This window comes from Chelon labrosus (genome assembly GCF_963514085.1).
Source record: "Chelon labrosus genome assembly, chromosome: 20".
In the NCBI taxonomy this organism is placed as follows: Eukaryota; Metazoa; Chordata; class Actinopteri; order Mugiliformes; family Mugilidae; genus Chelon; species Chelon labrosus.
In genome coordinates, this window is record NC_140353.1 from 8,719,007 (window position 1) to 8,735,209 (window position 16,203).

The window sequence follows — 16,203 nt, forward strand, 5'->3', positions numbered from 1 at the left end:
TACATTTATATTATGTAGCAGGTTAAAGGTACATTAGATCGATTTGGGTGCACGTTAGTTAGTACATTACTTAGCATAGCATTGCTAACCCTGTTGCTTTGTTGTAGTTTTTGACACCTTGCCTCTGTCCCACATAACAATGGAAAACCCCTGTGTATAGCAATTCATTTCCTCCCTTGCACAGAGCCTAAACCACGGCTACCCGGAATTCATTAGCAAGTTGAATTTCTACTGAATGACAGGTGCTACGCGCAGTCTGCAGTCCAAAGCAAACATCGTTTACATGTTTGCTTCTGAACTTTGACAGACACTCCAGCCTTGCCTTTAAGAGCAAAGCAGCCCTAGATAAAGAAGTAGAGTCCCTTAGAGCGCAAACTACTTGTCTCCTCCATGAGGTACCAACGGCCAATAAGAAAGCTATGCGCTACTTTGCAGAGTCAGATCTTTGTGCACACAAAGAGGAACTGTTAAGGCTTAAATCGGGTTGTCTTTCCCCACCACAGTCAATAAGTCAATGTGATTCTGGTTATTCCGATTCACACTCGCCCTCTCCAGTCAGAAAATGGGAACAATTCCCATCCGAAGTTCATGGGAATGGATCTTAACTTCTCAACCTCCTCTGAGAGACCAAAATAACAGTTACCTGACATCCCATCTTACTGAAATAGACTGTGAAGAGATATGTAGTTATCCTCAAGAAGATTGCTATAGGCCTAGGCTGCTGGGGGACGAGGCACCGAACACATGTCCTCTTTCTTTCTTCTCTCTTCTCTCTCGCATCCTCCACTTTCTTTTCTCTGGCACAGAGTTCTTGCCCTCCAATTTCCTATCTACTACTAGTCATGCAATTCTGTGCTATTACTGTATAGCATGTTAACTGCTGTGTGTCCCTACCCTCCCCTCCCATACTACATCTGTTGTCGTGGTCTCATCAACCTACCCAGTCTTCATGGCCTCCTGCAGTTATCCACTCCTACCTGAATGAACAATTCTCCAACCTACCTATGATTCCTCTTACATTTTCAAACTGTCATGTAACTTCATCAGTTTGTGTCATAAGATTCCACATGTACGCTTTAGTCAGATATGTGTATCTATGACAGATGTATGTTTATCTCATTTCTCCTGCTGCACTAATAGTCACACCTCCCACTATTAGCTGAGAAAAGCCTAAATTCTGATTGGACCAAGATCCACTGTCTAACTTTGCAAATACACCTGAACCAACTCCTCTGTAGTATTTTGCTATTCATACATGTCCTTGTCCGACACAAATTTTAGGACACACTCAAACAATGATACAGCCACTGACAACAGAGATTTTGAAAATGTGATGACATCCTGCATGAAGGCCAAAATAGTTATTTCTGTTAAGATCAGACCGAATAAAAATTATTCTAAAAGGATCCAATGAGTGAACCCCAAAACTCTTGGACATTTGGAAATGGTTTTATCTTTGGAGGTGCCACTCTTTTTCTGAATCTTAGCCTAGCAATTTACATCACTGACATTCTTCAATGTAAATGTCAATGTGCTGATGTGTATTTCAGTTTTGTCACTTGATATGTTCTAGCTAAGATAGATAGTGTCAACCACAGCCCAGTTGGTTAACAGACTGCCCAGACGTCATTATCATGACACTTGTGCTCTCACAACCACACCTCAAGTGAGAAGAAGGAATGTTGGGACCTGAACCTGGTGGTGAGCAATGGAGGCTCACCACGTATAACCAAGTTTTGACCACGTGGCTTTCTTTGTCTTGGAGACAAAGGAAAGCGCCGGAACCCTAAAGTCCCACAATCCTCCAGGTGTGAAACCTGATCCAGCAGTTACCACTGGCTGACTGTTGCAAGTGACCTCTGAGGTCATCAGGTCATATAAAAGCTCTGTTTAGGGCTTGTTCTTCTCTTCCACTCGTACTGTCTTCTCCACTCTGGACCCCCAGCTGCTCAGCTGCAGCTGGCTGCCTCAGGTAGTCTAACCAGAGCAGCACCTCATCCTTTCCCTCACAGCAGCGACGCGAGAGCCTGCTGAGGAATTTCCAAGATTCTGCACAAGTTCTATTAGCCACCGAACACAAGGTTTGCAGGCTAACCCTTCAAACAACAGGAGCCACACAGCTAGTTGGCATCGAGCTGCTAACAAACTACTTCAAAGGAGTGGCCAGTTTCCCTCCAACGAGTGCCATCAGGACCACACGGCAAAGACTGCCTTTCAACACTGGAATTCCAACTTTTCCCAGCTTTACCCTTCCACCAGCAAGCGAGCAACAAGGAGCAACAAAGAGCAACACACCAGAGACCGACTTTTTCTCCAAAACTGGTAATATGACCTGGGCCTAGTCAAGCTAAGCTAAGCATAGAACTGTAAACTTTGATTTGATGTTGTGTATGTTTTGTATTGAGTTGTTGTTATCATTTTTGTCAGGTTAATGTATAGTTGGCTCTGCCACATTGTTAAGTTGATGTTAGTTTAGGTTATGCACATACACATAGACTCATGGTCTCTTGCATGCTAAGCTAGCCATCCTGCCAAGCTGAAGTACAAGAATAAAGTGTAGCTGAAAGTCATCGAAAGGGAACCTTTGCTCAGCTTGACTGGGTCTCAAAACCATGGCTTCAGCTAACACTGCTGCTACCATCCCCAGAACCATCCAGGTGGAAGGCTGCAGCCGCACATCCCTCCCTGACGACCTCAACTCCTTTTACACCAGATTTGAGAGAGACAGCACCATCCAGCTTGAGAACATAAACTCTACATTCAAAGCCCGGCACTCAGCAACGAGGGGGCGTGTTTCAGACCCTGTTCCAGAGCTCCATGGACAGTAGCACTGTCCTCCATCTTTGGAAACACTCCACAGTCATCATTATTCCCCAAAAAAGTAAAATAAAAGCTCTGAATGACCTTTGGTCCATGGCTCTCACCTCCCTAGAGATGAAAGACATGGAGAGGATCATAAAACACCACAGCAACAGAGCAACGGACTCCCTGATTGACCCATTCCAGTTCGCATACCGCACATCAAAAGGCATCAGTCATGCAAAGACATGACCAATTCATCATGAACAGCATCCACAAACATCTGGAGCATCCCGACTCTTCAGACAGGCTACTGTTTGCTGATTTCTCCTCGACATTCAACACCCGGCACCCCCACATCCTGGCCACAAAACTTTCCTCCCACTTCCACCTAGATGACCAGTTAATTCTGTACCTTCTCACCAACAGGTTGGGACCTGTTGAGAGTACTGGTCAACAACTCCCTCTCAGACCTCCGTTTTACCTCGACTGGCTTCCCCCAAGGACTGTGTTCTATCACCCCTGCCCTTCATCCTATACGCAGATCGACGTTCTCCTGTCTCTGCTGTTGGCTCCCCTCGCTTCACCACGGACCAGCTCTTCAGGAGTTCATAGAGTGGTGCGACAGCTCACACCTGGAACTGAACGTCAGTAAAGCCAAGGAGATGGCGGTAACCTTCTCCAAGAAGCAGAGGGACCTTGCTACAGCAGCCACCACCATCATCCCTGGGAAACTAGTGGAGCTGGTAACTAGTAACTAGTAACTAGTATTTGCTGTTACATTTGCACTTTAGTCACTTTACTCATACAGTCTGTTTACATTCTCCATGGACATTTTGGATAGTTAAAACATTTATGTCATGGTAACTTGTATATCCTTTGTATCTGTTCAATTTTTTGTTTCATTCATTCGTTCATCTTCTATAACCACGTATTCCTGTTAAGGGTCCCGGGGTCTGCTGGAGCCTATCCCAGCTGTCATCGGGCGAGAGGCAGGGGTACACCCTGGACAGGTCCCATTTTTGGTTTTTGCTCCTTAAAATGTCTGTACTTGCACATTATGCTTCTCACTGCTGCCTTAAACTGCCTGAATCTGGCAGTTATGCTGAATCTGAATCTGAATACATAACCATTAGTGAATGCTTTTTGGACCCCTATTCATTCATTCATTCATTCATTAATCTTCTGTAACCGCTTGTTCCTGTGAAGGGTCGCAGGGTCTGCTGGAGCCTATCCCAGCTGTCATTGGGCAAGAGGCTGGGTACACCCTGGACAGGTCACCAGTCTATCGCAGGGCTAACACAGAGAGACAGACAACCATTCACACTCACACTCACACCTACGGACAATTTAGAATCAACAACTAACCTAACAAGCATGTCTTTGGACAGTGGGAGGAAGCTGTTATCCCTTTGATAACACTTTATAGATGCTTAACTTCTTAATACGCATTAGTTAATCAGTACTGAATGTTTTTTGGACCCTTATCGTGAAGTGTAAACATGTATCCCTTAGGTAACACTGTATAACTGCTTAACTGCTTCAAAGGCATTCAATAAATTTAGTTAACCATTAATGAATTCTTTTTGGATACTTAGGAAATGCATAACAGTGGTAAATAAGCATTACTTAACCACTCCGCTGTCTGTTACTCTATTGCTCTCAGTCTCTTCATTGTCTGTCTATCTCCATCAGTCTCTGTCTTGTCAGTCTCCTCACTGCCTGTTAGTCTACCTGTCTTTCAGTCTCATGTCATGGAGTAGCCTGCCTAGCAGACCATGTCGACGCTTTTCTCCAAGCCAAGCGTGCCACTCGATGACATAAAGGTGGTCTATAAGCAGCTGCTCAGGGTGGTTTCCCCTTAATCTCCATACTGCCTCATTATCAGAAACAAGAAGTGTTGTCCCTACCCTTTCCGTAATCTATAATGTCGTTGTGTTTTGTGAAATTTTGTTGTGTTTTGACCTTCAGTGCCACCATACATTCAACTAGTCTGAGGTGATGGCAGACAACTCCAGTTAGTTTCCCGAGTAGGAGCACCGACATTAGGTGGCGTTCCAATCATACACTGTTTATAAAAGAGGTTCCAAATGCACTTTTTCAAGTAGGAGGTCTGAAAAGCTTAAGTTCTGCTGTTTGGAATGCAGCGCGACAAGGAAAAAGGAACACTGAAATTCATATGGGAAACATAGCATCATTAATCAAACTACTTTTAACAGTTGGCCCAGTCAGATTAGAGATTATGTTGTATTTATAACAACATTAATGACAACGTTCATCAAGATTTCTATGATAGTGTCATGTCAGTCTTATCACCCTTCTAATAAAGTGTAACCGCGAACCATAACATTAGGGAAGGAAGCTGGGCTACACACCATCATTTAAACAGTTAAATATTGTGGATAATTTTGAAATTGCTATGTTCTGTTCTAAACAGGCAATAAATAAGATTACAATGCCCCCAACTGCCAAAGGGAGACGAAAGGGACAAGTGGAAAGCACGTGCTGAGTTCCTGGAGGAAAAACTTTCAGATGTCACTACAGAACTTGACATTTGCAGGACTCAGCTCTCTGACTGTGAGTGAAGATTCTCGGCTACTTTCAGGTTATTTAAAGGATGATGGGTGTGCACACTGTGGGTGTGGAAGTTGTGTCATACCTGTGAATGTAATCAACTGTAGAGTAAAAACGCAACCAAACCACATAGATTGTACATTTCAAGTAGAATTCACACAAATAATGAATTATTTCTTAATTTCCAAACGCTTGTTATGAAAGTAGCTATAGTAAAGACGTCTTCTCTGAAAAAGCATTCCAACCTTACACCAATCAAACTGGTGTAATGAACTACTGATCCATGCATCCATAGCTTTGGCGAGTCTCAAGGAGGTCGCTAAATGATGAAGAGGTTGGGGGGAGCAGTGGCGGTTCTACATTGAATTACTCTGCGCGAGACCCCCTCCGAGCGCACTTATATTTCTCAATTCATAAATACAAAAACGTGCAGAAATTATAGGCCTGTATTTATAATATTATGAATGAAATGTGCGTTACATGGAAGAAAGTCAAGGTGTGACTGACTTTAGCCCTTTTATACAGTGGACCTCACCTTCTGTGCATGGCACCTTCTCAGCAAGCAGGGGCGCCTGCAGCTGCAGGGGGCGCCAATTTGCCAATTCCCCACGCAGATATGACAGATGATAGAAAACCATGTAGCGGCGCAGATTTATTATTTTTTTTTTCAAGTGCTCGTGCCGCCCCCCTTCTATCATGAAAAAATACCACCCCGGGCGGCTGCCCAGTTCACCCGTGCCTATAACCGCTACTGGGGGGGGGTCCGAGATGCAGCTTGACAGTGAAGACGACTGTAAGGACGACTCTGAGTCCAGCTCTGATTTGTCAGAGAGTTCTGATTTAATCACAGGACAGAAAGAGGAAGACGAAAGGGACGAGGAAAAAGGAGAAGAAGAGCAAACATCACGTTCACCAGCGGGGTACGTGAAGCGTATTTCTTGACTGACTGTGTTCTGTCTGTATGTCCCTACGAGTAGATGAATCACTCATCACACACTGGTAGAGGGGTGTACTAGAAGAACCAGTACGGTCCAAATCAGTGTTAATTTCCAAAAAGTATTCACCCCAAATGTATCAATTTTTACAGTATTTAGCATTTCCCCCTCCTTTTCTGTCCCAATTTAGTCTTTGCCGATTCCCTGTATGTGTGATGGTCCTGGTCATCACACTGGTGGTGCAGAGAGAGTGAATACTTACCTCGCGTCTCCTCTGAAGACATGAGAGCCAACCAGCCACATCTTTTCATCTGAACACGGAGGATTTTTACTGGGCTGTGTCCAGTGCGTGTGGAGGCCCACCCCCCAACACTGCCAATTGACCCTTGCCCTACCCCCCTCAGGGTCAGCATGGCCCTCTCACTGCCTGTCACCGTAATCTATGACTACTAACTGCTACGCTACATGATGGTAGCATCACATTATTTTACAGTTAACAACTAAACTAAAGATCTAAAAAGATGTAGCTACCGATCTTTGAAGGGTTCAACTGGGTATGAGGACGTCCACATAGCTTTATCCACAGCCTACACTTTTTAGGGTTTGTTTTGAAGTTAGGTTTTGGAAAGAGAATAAATCGTATTTCACCTTTCAACCTCCCTGTTCAACAACAACAAAACAAACGTGTAAACGTATCCTGCAAGCCAAACTAACACTACTGGCCCTGTTAATTTAGGAGCAGAGTCATTGATACCACCGATGTTAGCGTCACTTACAGGATTTAGGTTTGGTAAAGGCTTGATCCGATCAAGGTAACGGACAAGGGACACAGTGCACTTGTTTGGATGGTTAAGTCTAGGCACAGGTTTCATACGATTAAGGTTAACGTTAGGGCTAGTCTTAGGTTTCTGGTTAGGGTTAGGGTTCGGTGGCATTGCTGCATTGATCGGATCTAGCCTCTACCATCTTTCTGTAAAGATGTTTGCTGTTGAAATGGTCCGTTGCACGTTTGTCCTGAATAAGCAAACATTTTTATAATACAATGATTGTGTTGTTTCTTCTCACCAATCCTTGGATGATGTCTTCTAATTGGATGATGTCATCTCTGAGCGCAGTGCACTGCAACGATCAGCTTGTTTACCTGTAATTTGCTACTGCTATGGTTCGTCAACAAGCTCAGAATCGAAAAAAGTATTCAGCCATGTTGCAAAAAACTAGCAGACATCATCCAGGTCAGTAGACATCATCCGGGGTCTGTAGGTTAATCTACAGACCCTGGATGATGATAACAGCTAACTCCGGACCCAGCGGGGAATAGCACTAGCGTATCATAATATTGGTAAAATGAAAGAGTTTTGCAGCATATAATGCGTTATTTAGAGGCTGCATTTCGGTGCCCCATTCACTCCCACTATATCGATATACGCAGATCTAAATATCTCCCAAACGACTGCAAATTACACAAAAGTTGTATGGGTGAGTCAACGATCGTATTTTATGCCAGAAACAAGATCCAGGTTGTAAAAAACAGTAGTTCCCCTTTAAGTGTGCAGTATTTATTTGGCTGCAGCTGCTGTCAGTAATTTTTTCTAGTTCCTCGTTTGCTATTTCCATGATGCACAACAGAAACAAAATGCACTTCTCTTTTCTACATTAACTCCAAACACAATAATCACTTGGGCTTCATGGTGCTCCTTATAACGTCCATGGTACGAGCAAAACGCTTCATGGACAAGTTTTGCTTTGGAGGTGGATCCATTACAATGTTTTAAGGGGGGCAGGCCAAAGTGGAACAACCCAACTTCTGACCCCTATGCACGCTTAGCCAACTACCAGACTGGAGTGTGTAATTAGTTATAGTTATTAGTTACTTCTCCCAAAAAGTAATTGAGTTAGTAACTGAATTACTCCACTATAAAAGTAACTAGTTACCAGGGAAAGTAACTATTGCGTTACTTTTAAAAAAAAATATATATATGTTATAGGTTTTTTTCTGAGCGTAATGTACATTTCATGTGTACGTTCTTGCCTTTTACCTCAATGAGGTTAAAGTAGTGCCTATACTTCCACCTTGAAAACAGCAACTTTACCTCTGAATGCTCCGAACTCTGATGCTTGTGTGATACTGCTATGCGCACATTTGTGTGTAAACAACACTCGCCCAACTGAACACTGCCATGCGGGCTGATTAGCTTACCATGAAATCTTACCCTACCTTAGCCAATCATCATCCCTTATATGGCCACCCCACCACACTAGAATTCCAAGGAAAGCTATAAATCCAGGGAAATGGGCAGTGCCACCTTAGTCAATAGTCCAGAGTATCATCTGTTACACACAGATGAGGAGTTGTACAGACTGATGGCTTGAGGCAGGAAAGATTTCCTGTAGCGTTCTTTAAAACAACGAAGTTGTTTGAGCCCTCTGGAGAAGCTGCTCCGTTGTCTGTCTATTGTGTTGTGGAGAAGGTGATCAGGGTTATCCATGACTGGTAACAGTTTGTTCAGTGTCCTCCTCTCCACCACCACTTCAAATGTTTCCTGACTGCAGCCAATGACAGAGCCAGCCTTTGTGATAAGTTTGTTCAGCCTGTTGGCGTCACTGGCTGCAATGCTGTTCCCCCAGCAGACCACAGCAGAGAAAAGGGTGCTAGCCACAGTACTCTGGCAAAAGATCTCCAGCATCTTGCTGCACACATTGAATGTCCTCAGCTTCCTCAGGAAATAGTCTGTGACAGCCCCTCTTGTACACAGCTGTACTGTTGGTCCTCTAGTTCAGTCTGTTGTCGATGGTCACTCTCAGGTATTTGTACTCCTCCACCATCTCCACATCCCTACCAAGGATGCTGAGGGGCAGAGGAGCTGTTCCCTCCCTCCTCAAGTCAATCACCATCTCTTTGGTCTTGTCCACGTTAAGCAGAAGGTGATTCCTTCCAGCCCACCCCACAAATCTGTCCACCAGCCCTTTATAGCCCTCCTCGTCCCGTCCACTGCTTATACACCCTACAACTGCAGAGTAATCAGAAATACATAAATTTCTGGATGTGACATGACTCTGAGTTGTGCTCAAAGTCAGTGGTGTATAAGGTGAAAAGGAACAGAGAAAGCACAGTGCCCTGTGGGACTCCCACACCACTCACCACCACATCAAAATAACAAAAGCTCACATCGAAGTAACAAAAGCTCTAGGTAAAATAATGACCTAGCAAGACAAAGAGACAAGAGAAAGAGACAAGACACTGTAAAACACGTAAGACAAAGAGACAAGAAAAAGAGACAAGAGATGGCACTGGTTCCACTGGCATGAGACAGGTTGAACTGGCAAAGGACTAAGGGAGACACAACAAACAATACACGCTGAGGAAATTAGGTACAGGTGAAAACAATCAGGGCGGTGAAGACAATGACAACAGCGGGAACATAGAAGGACAAGCTAACTAAAACACAAAAGGAAACGGTCAGCAAAATAAAAAAATGCGTAAATAACACAATGCAAAACATGACAAGCTTTACTTTCTCAGTATGACAGTACCAACTCCAACTTTAGGGATGGCTCCTGACAGACCTGGCATCTGTGAGTGACCGTCATAAAAGTCCTTAATGAGTTCAGAGTCCATAATAAAACCTGGATGATGTCATCTCTGAGCGGCGACTGTAATTTGCTGCTGCTATGGTTCGTCCACAACCTCAGAATCGGAAAAATATTCAGCCATGTTGCAAAAAACTTAGCAAATTACAGGTAAACAATAGCCTGGGTGTTCCCATACTGCTTTGCGCGCGATTTCATTCTCGCTGCAAAAGCAGTCTGGAAACCATCGCCCATATTTTCTCCTGAGATAGGGAACCAATCACAGAACGGGGGGGGGGGGGGGGGGGGGGGCAGCAAGACGATGACGACGTCTATGCGCGACACCGAAGCTTGTAGTGTGTTAATCCAACATGGCAGCGGACCTAACGTTACCGTTCGATGCAGCCTTAGACAGTGTTTTAAGTAGCTTAGAACGCAAGTTTATTTAAAAAAAAAAAAAGAGCAACGTTTGGCGTTGAAAGTCTTCATTGCCAAGAAGGATGTGTTTGCTCTGCTACCAACAGGCTTTGGCTATGAATCGCGCGCAAGGCAGCATGGGAATTACCAGGCGCATTTGATAGACATTCGTAGCGCCCAATAAACGGCTCTTGGCATTTGTAAAACCACGCCTCAAATACGAGAAAATAAACACGTAGTTTCCAGACCAGCATCTCATTGAGATGTGCAGTCGCGTCAGCCAGGCTAGGTAAACAAGCCAACATCATCCAGGTCAGAAGACATCATCCGGGGTCTGTAGGTCAATCTAGGACTCAACGGGGAATAGAACTAGCGTATGATAACAAAACATTGGTGAAATGAACGAGTTTCGCAGCAGATAATGCGTTATTTAGAGGCTGCATTTCAGTGCCCCAGTCACTCCCGCTATATGGTTATACGCTGATCTAATTATCTCCTGAACGAGTGCAAATTACACAAAAGTTATATGGGTGAGTAAACGATCGTATTTTATGCCAGAAATAAGGTCCAGGTTGTAAAAAACAGTAGTTCCCCTTTAACTATATTAACTACCTAAAATGACAAAAAACCATCGTTGAAAAAAAATAATATTTGACGTGCTTTAGTGTTTGGACCATCCACTGACATGGAGGAGGTAGAGTGTATGACCTATAGCGCAGCCAGCCTCCAGCTCTCGTTTTGGCTTCACTTTTGAGGAGCAGTAATGTCATCCATTTTTATACCGTCTAAGGGCGCAACTCTTGGAATGCAGCTCACTACAAGGGGGACTGGTTATCTGGTTTCAAAACAGAAATGGTTAACAGGAACAGAACATGTTCTCTGCTGGTGGAAATGCATGTGTAGACATTACCATGTTGTATGTCCAAGACAGCCTAAAAATACTACAGCACTTGAAGTGATCTGACGAGCTGAAAATTCAAAGAGTCATGAGAGAATGGTCTCTTAGTTGGCTTTAAAAACAGTTTTCAATCTTCCAAAGAAGAACCAGGAAATGTGCATCCACATGAATGCTAGGTCCAAAGGTTTTCTAGCAGAACGTTATTCACTTCATACTGTAATTTTGCAGCCACAAAGGCAGTCCAAAATTCAAATTAGGTACCTTTATTCAGGCGATGTGTGCGTACACTGTAACACAATGACACAATGCACCATCATGTATCCATTAAACAGAAAACACAAAAAACTGTTTGCTCTCCTGTTTGCATCGCTGACTCATCTTAATTTTTAGACTGCCATGCCTCTAAAAAAATCTAAATGTATGCAATGTGTTCTTTCTTTTCTTGTATTGTAATATGGGTTGAATGCAGAGTGAGGCAACAGCTTTATGCCAGCAGACTGCTTTGTTTACTTGAGATTTTAACTCCTTTCTAGGGTGCACTTTATTTCTACTGAGGTTTAATATAGCCACACATGAAATAAAGCCAAAACATGCCTGGAGACAGTGATGGGAGATAAAACACGGATAACGCTGGATATCCAAAATGTGGACAGCAAAGTAAACAAGAGTTAATGAAACTTTCACGATAAATCACCTGCAAGTGCAGACATACAGTACATTTCTGCGGCCTAAATTATGATAACAGTAGTAGTTACTTTGCCTGTGGCACTGCACATCTCTTGGCTTTTCTCCTACAATTATTCATTTGCATTTCACATTCAAAAACCAGGACTTCATTTAGTCTTCCTTTAATTATATCATACCACTGTGAATAAACAATAGCCATGCCTCCAAAGGAGATCACTGCTGCCATTTTCGGCGCTCACCACCAAATATTGCAGCCCATTTGCGAGTTATCTCCAGATAGATAGCTGGTTTGTTGGGCAGATAGTCCAGATACACCGTCTGGCTTGTTTTGGGAATCGCCATTTCGATCTGAGTCCCCTCATGCCACTCATTAAAAGATGTTATAGAGATAATATCAGGTTTGGCTTCCAACGCGGCACTGAGCGCCGTTTCATAGTATTTGCCGTTGATGCGATTTCGAGTGTTTTGGAAGTTCCAGGGTCGAACGCTTGTGTCAATATAGCCTGGGCCCACACTTGGAATGAATATCAGGTTGTTATCCTCACAGAAAGCTCTAATGGAGTCCCAGTTACGCTGAGTGGAGCCATAGGAAAAGCCGTTTGTTGCGAAGTAGGTGTAGACACCGTCGAATCCCGCTGTCACTATATCCCTCTTGTGTTTCTCTTCAACCAGCAAGGCGATGAAGATGGCGTCATACGGGGTATCCCTGATGCTGTTACTCTCTGTGTGCTTTAGCAGTTTGGCCCACTGCTCAGAGTTCATAAGATATGAGTCATACACATAGAAGAAAGGAAGAAGTTTGCCAGTGTTGGTCCGGTACTTGAAAAATGCCGGGTGCTCTCCATATCTGAGGAGGGGAGATATCAGATATATCAGATAAACAACCAAATAGGAAGACAGGTGCAAACATGGTCCGCTGAAAACGTCCCCTAAGAGTTACCTCTTCATTAATGATAACCTTTTAAAACATTTTGTCCTTGTAGTTGTTAACTAACCAAATTATATATATATATATATCTAAGCAGGAAATACCTAATACAATAGCTGAATTCATGAATATGAGTACACCTTGTTGAACAAACAAAATCTAACAATGTCTATGCTTTCAGTGACTGAGAGAGACTTTATGGTTTGTTCTAAAATGTAAATGATCTCTCCCAAGACCCCATGGCCACCGTTTGTGATTTTGAAACAGCAGTAGAGAGAGAACCAGTAGAGACTTCTACTGCACTCCAAATAATGTTGGTGTTTACATACAGGGCGTGAAAAAGTGATCGGATCTCGAGTTACATTTGGAGACGCATTTAACACTTCCGTTGCGATACCTCGGGACGCATTCATTCATTCATTCATTCATTCACCCAGGTCAGAACAGGGCGTGAGGGAGTGTAAGATCTGGGCAATGCGATTTGATAAGCACGTGTGAAACACTCACTTCTCGATAATGTATTTGACATTAGTGAGCATGTTGACTTCGTCCCGGCCTTTGTATGGTTCGATGTGAAAAGCGACCTGGAAACACAGAAAAATAAGAGACCATGGATAACAAAAAACACTGAGCTTAATTTTTAAATCAGTCTCTAAGCCAGTAACTTTCAAACAACTGCTGATTACATACAGACCTTAATATGGAATTTATGTGCCACCTCCAGCAACAAAGGCACAATGTCATCTGTTGGCTCGCCATTGTCATCCTTCGTGTTGGGAGGATACCAGGATACAGCGATGACGCCTGAAAATAATCACAGTTACAGCTGTAGCATGACTACTAAATCTGATTAACAGAAAACAACCATGTGACCATATAGCACAAATGTGTGTATATTATTTTACACTTTAGTTACCATGAATATTGTTACTGACAATATCATGATGAACAGCGATTCGAATATTGGTTTCAAAGCAAAAGCAAATCTAAATGATTCAAATAGATGAAATTTGTGTTACCAATGGATGCTGTACGAAACTGCTGCATGTGAGCTTCTATAATGGAGGGATCCCTGGAACTGTAAGCCCCTAAAGCAGGGTAAAAGTTGGACCCTATGTCATCAGGCGGGCTGTGTCTTCCTTGTGGATATCCCTGTGCCACCTTATAGTCCCAGTGTGGCAGCTGGGGATGGTCCCAGTGGATGTATTTACCATCAAACTTGGGGTTTCCAAACCATGTGTAGTAGAACGCGTGGACATTGTAGTTTGGAGGAGGGAACTTCCTCAGCGTCGCTTCCAGCTCGGCATCCTTGTCTGACCGAGCGGACTCATTGGTTTTGGTCTCATCAGGCTTGTTATCGCTGTCTCTTTGCATCTCCGGCTCCTTCTTTCTGTCTGGAAAAAGCTCGACGCCTCCCGGGTTTCTGAACGGAGAGTCCTCCGGTGTGAACGCCTTTAAGACCACTGTCACGATGAACACGAGCAACACCAAAGCAACTAACGTGATGCAAGATTTGCGCCTGAACCTTGCCATCCTTCAGTCGGTGATTGAGGACGTCCAGAGTTCATTGTTGAGACAGCAGTGAGGGAAGGTCGTTGTTGACAGTTTGTCGCTGAAGCTGGAGGATTGAAGAAAGAAGGGATGTATGTGTGTTATAAAAGAACTTAAGGGTTGCTACCAGGGATGTCCCGATCAGTAGTCCTTGTAGCATCAAAACACCTTTCTCCTCTTCTGTTTTAAAGGTAGCCGGCTAGCGGCAAAGCTGCCAAAAAGAAACAACGAAGAAAAAGACTTTTCTTCTTTTTGTTTTTGGCAGCTTTTCAGCTAGCCAACTGTTCCTGGACATTTTGTTAATTTCAGATCAGATCGGGCCTCAGACTGGCTGATACTGAAAATTAAAAGGTCAATATAGTTTCAGGGGGCAAAGATTTTTGATTGGGACATCCCTACTTGCTACGAAATGTTATTCCCTTGATTAATCCACTAATCATTTACTGTATAGGCAGTCAGAAAGGAGTGAAAAATGAAGAGTCCAAACTGAAAAGATGCTTAAACTGCTATTCACATAATTAATATTAATTTTATGAATCATTTAAAAATGAATCAATAAAATGCAATCAACTTCAATGACGGAGTTCCCCAAAGGCAGCAAATGTTCACGTCTGAACATAAACTATTTTATTTACCGGCTTAAAACATTAGCTGAACGTTTCATTGATCACTAAACGTTTTGCCATTTATTATTTTTTTCTGTCCAGTGACAAATAAATTAAATGACAAACAGCTGAATGTACACATGAGGCTAAGAAAAAATAAATAAATAAAAAGCAGACAACTGTCACATTTAAGAGGATGCAGCCATTAAATGTTTGGTCAAAGCTACATTAATAGAAACAGCATGCCCCTGTGATTTGACATTTATTATAGTTCAGCACTGGCTAAACAAGCTAACATCATTAGCTACTTCAACTCCATTTGCTCTGAACTTTAGACTTGGTAAAAAGCAGCCGAACCTGACAGGACTGACTCAGCATTAGTTTTAATCTCCAACAGTCAATCGACAGTTTCGTTTGTCGTAACGTTCATCATGATAATTAATAATACACACACCAAGCCTTTTCCTGGAACGACTCTTTCAGCCGAAGAGACCACAACAAGCTGCATTTCTGGTATAGCAACTCATCCCGGAAGTGCGCCAGAGCTCCAAACCGATAGTAACCACTAACCACAAGAGCTAGAGGCTGTGACCAATCCATATCATATAGGCAGCTGCTCACCTATGGCTGCTCACACGCGATGCCTATCTACCAATCACAAACAGACACAGAGGCGGTTTAATTGAATCTTGGACAACGGTTGCCCCCATTCGGTTGGAGGGTGTATTACACGTACACACAAAATAAAAAAATCTTCACTTAAAAGTACACGATTTTATTTTATTTTTTTATAGCATTACCATGGATCGTCCGTTTTTTTTTGAAAATAAACATTCCGGGTGTCTCCAAGTTTACTTATAAAAATCTGCTTAAATATATACAAGTACGTTACTACCATTATGAGAAAAAGTAAATGAAGCAAGGTAAGTGAAGCACACTGCAGACACATCAGTTTACACATCAATTAACATGATTGTTGACTTTTTATTGATTTATTTTACTGCGTATTGCTGTTAACATCTAATAATCAATCACAGATAACTGTGCTTCAGCGATAATTAACATTCCTACCAACAAATGGGTTAATCGAATAGCTCATATTTGTTTTTAATACATCTATTGATCATAATTTCATATTTATAAGGACTTCTTTGAAGCATTCAAAAATTGTCCCTGCGCTAACTGGGCAGAGTCACACTGAAAATGGAAGAACCACGGTTACGCCCCTCTTCTGGACACAGA

General features: G+C 42.9%; 1 protein-coding gene across 3 annotated transcripts; it reads right to left on the minus strand.

Annotated features, from left to right (window-relative positions):
* Positions 1-10,989: 10,989 nt before the first annotated feature.
* manea (mannosidase, endo-alpha) lies at positions 10,990-15,566 on the minus strand. 3 transcript variants are annotated; one of them, XM_084569360.1, is made up of 5 exons: positions 15,416-15,566; positions 14,017-14,423; positions 13,500-13,609; positions 13,313-13,389; positions 10,990-12,724 (listed from the first exon to the last, which is right to left on the minus strand). In XM_084569360.1, exons 2-5 carry the CDS (start codon positions 14,336-14,338, stop codon positions 12,091-12,093), a joined length of 1,143 nt encoding a protein of 380 aa, XP_084425486.1. In that variant the 5' UTR covers positions 14,339-14,423; positions 15,416-15,566; the 3' UTR covers positions 10,990-12,090. The 3 variants fall into 3 exon arrangements, with proteins under 3 accessions (XP_084425486.1, XP_084425484.1, XP_084425485.1); XM_084569358.1 differs by having other exon boundaries at positions 13,825-14,423; XM_084569359.1 differs by having other exon boundaries at positions 13,825-14,423; positions 15,319-15,566.
* Between the last annotated feature and the right edge of the window lie 637 nt (positions 15,567-16,203).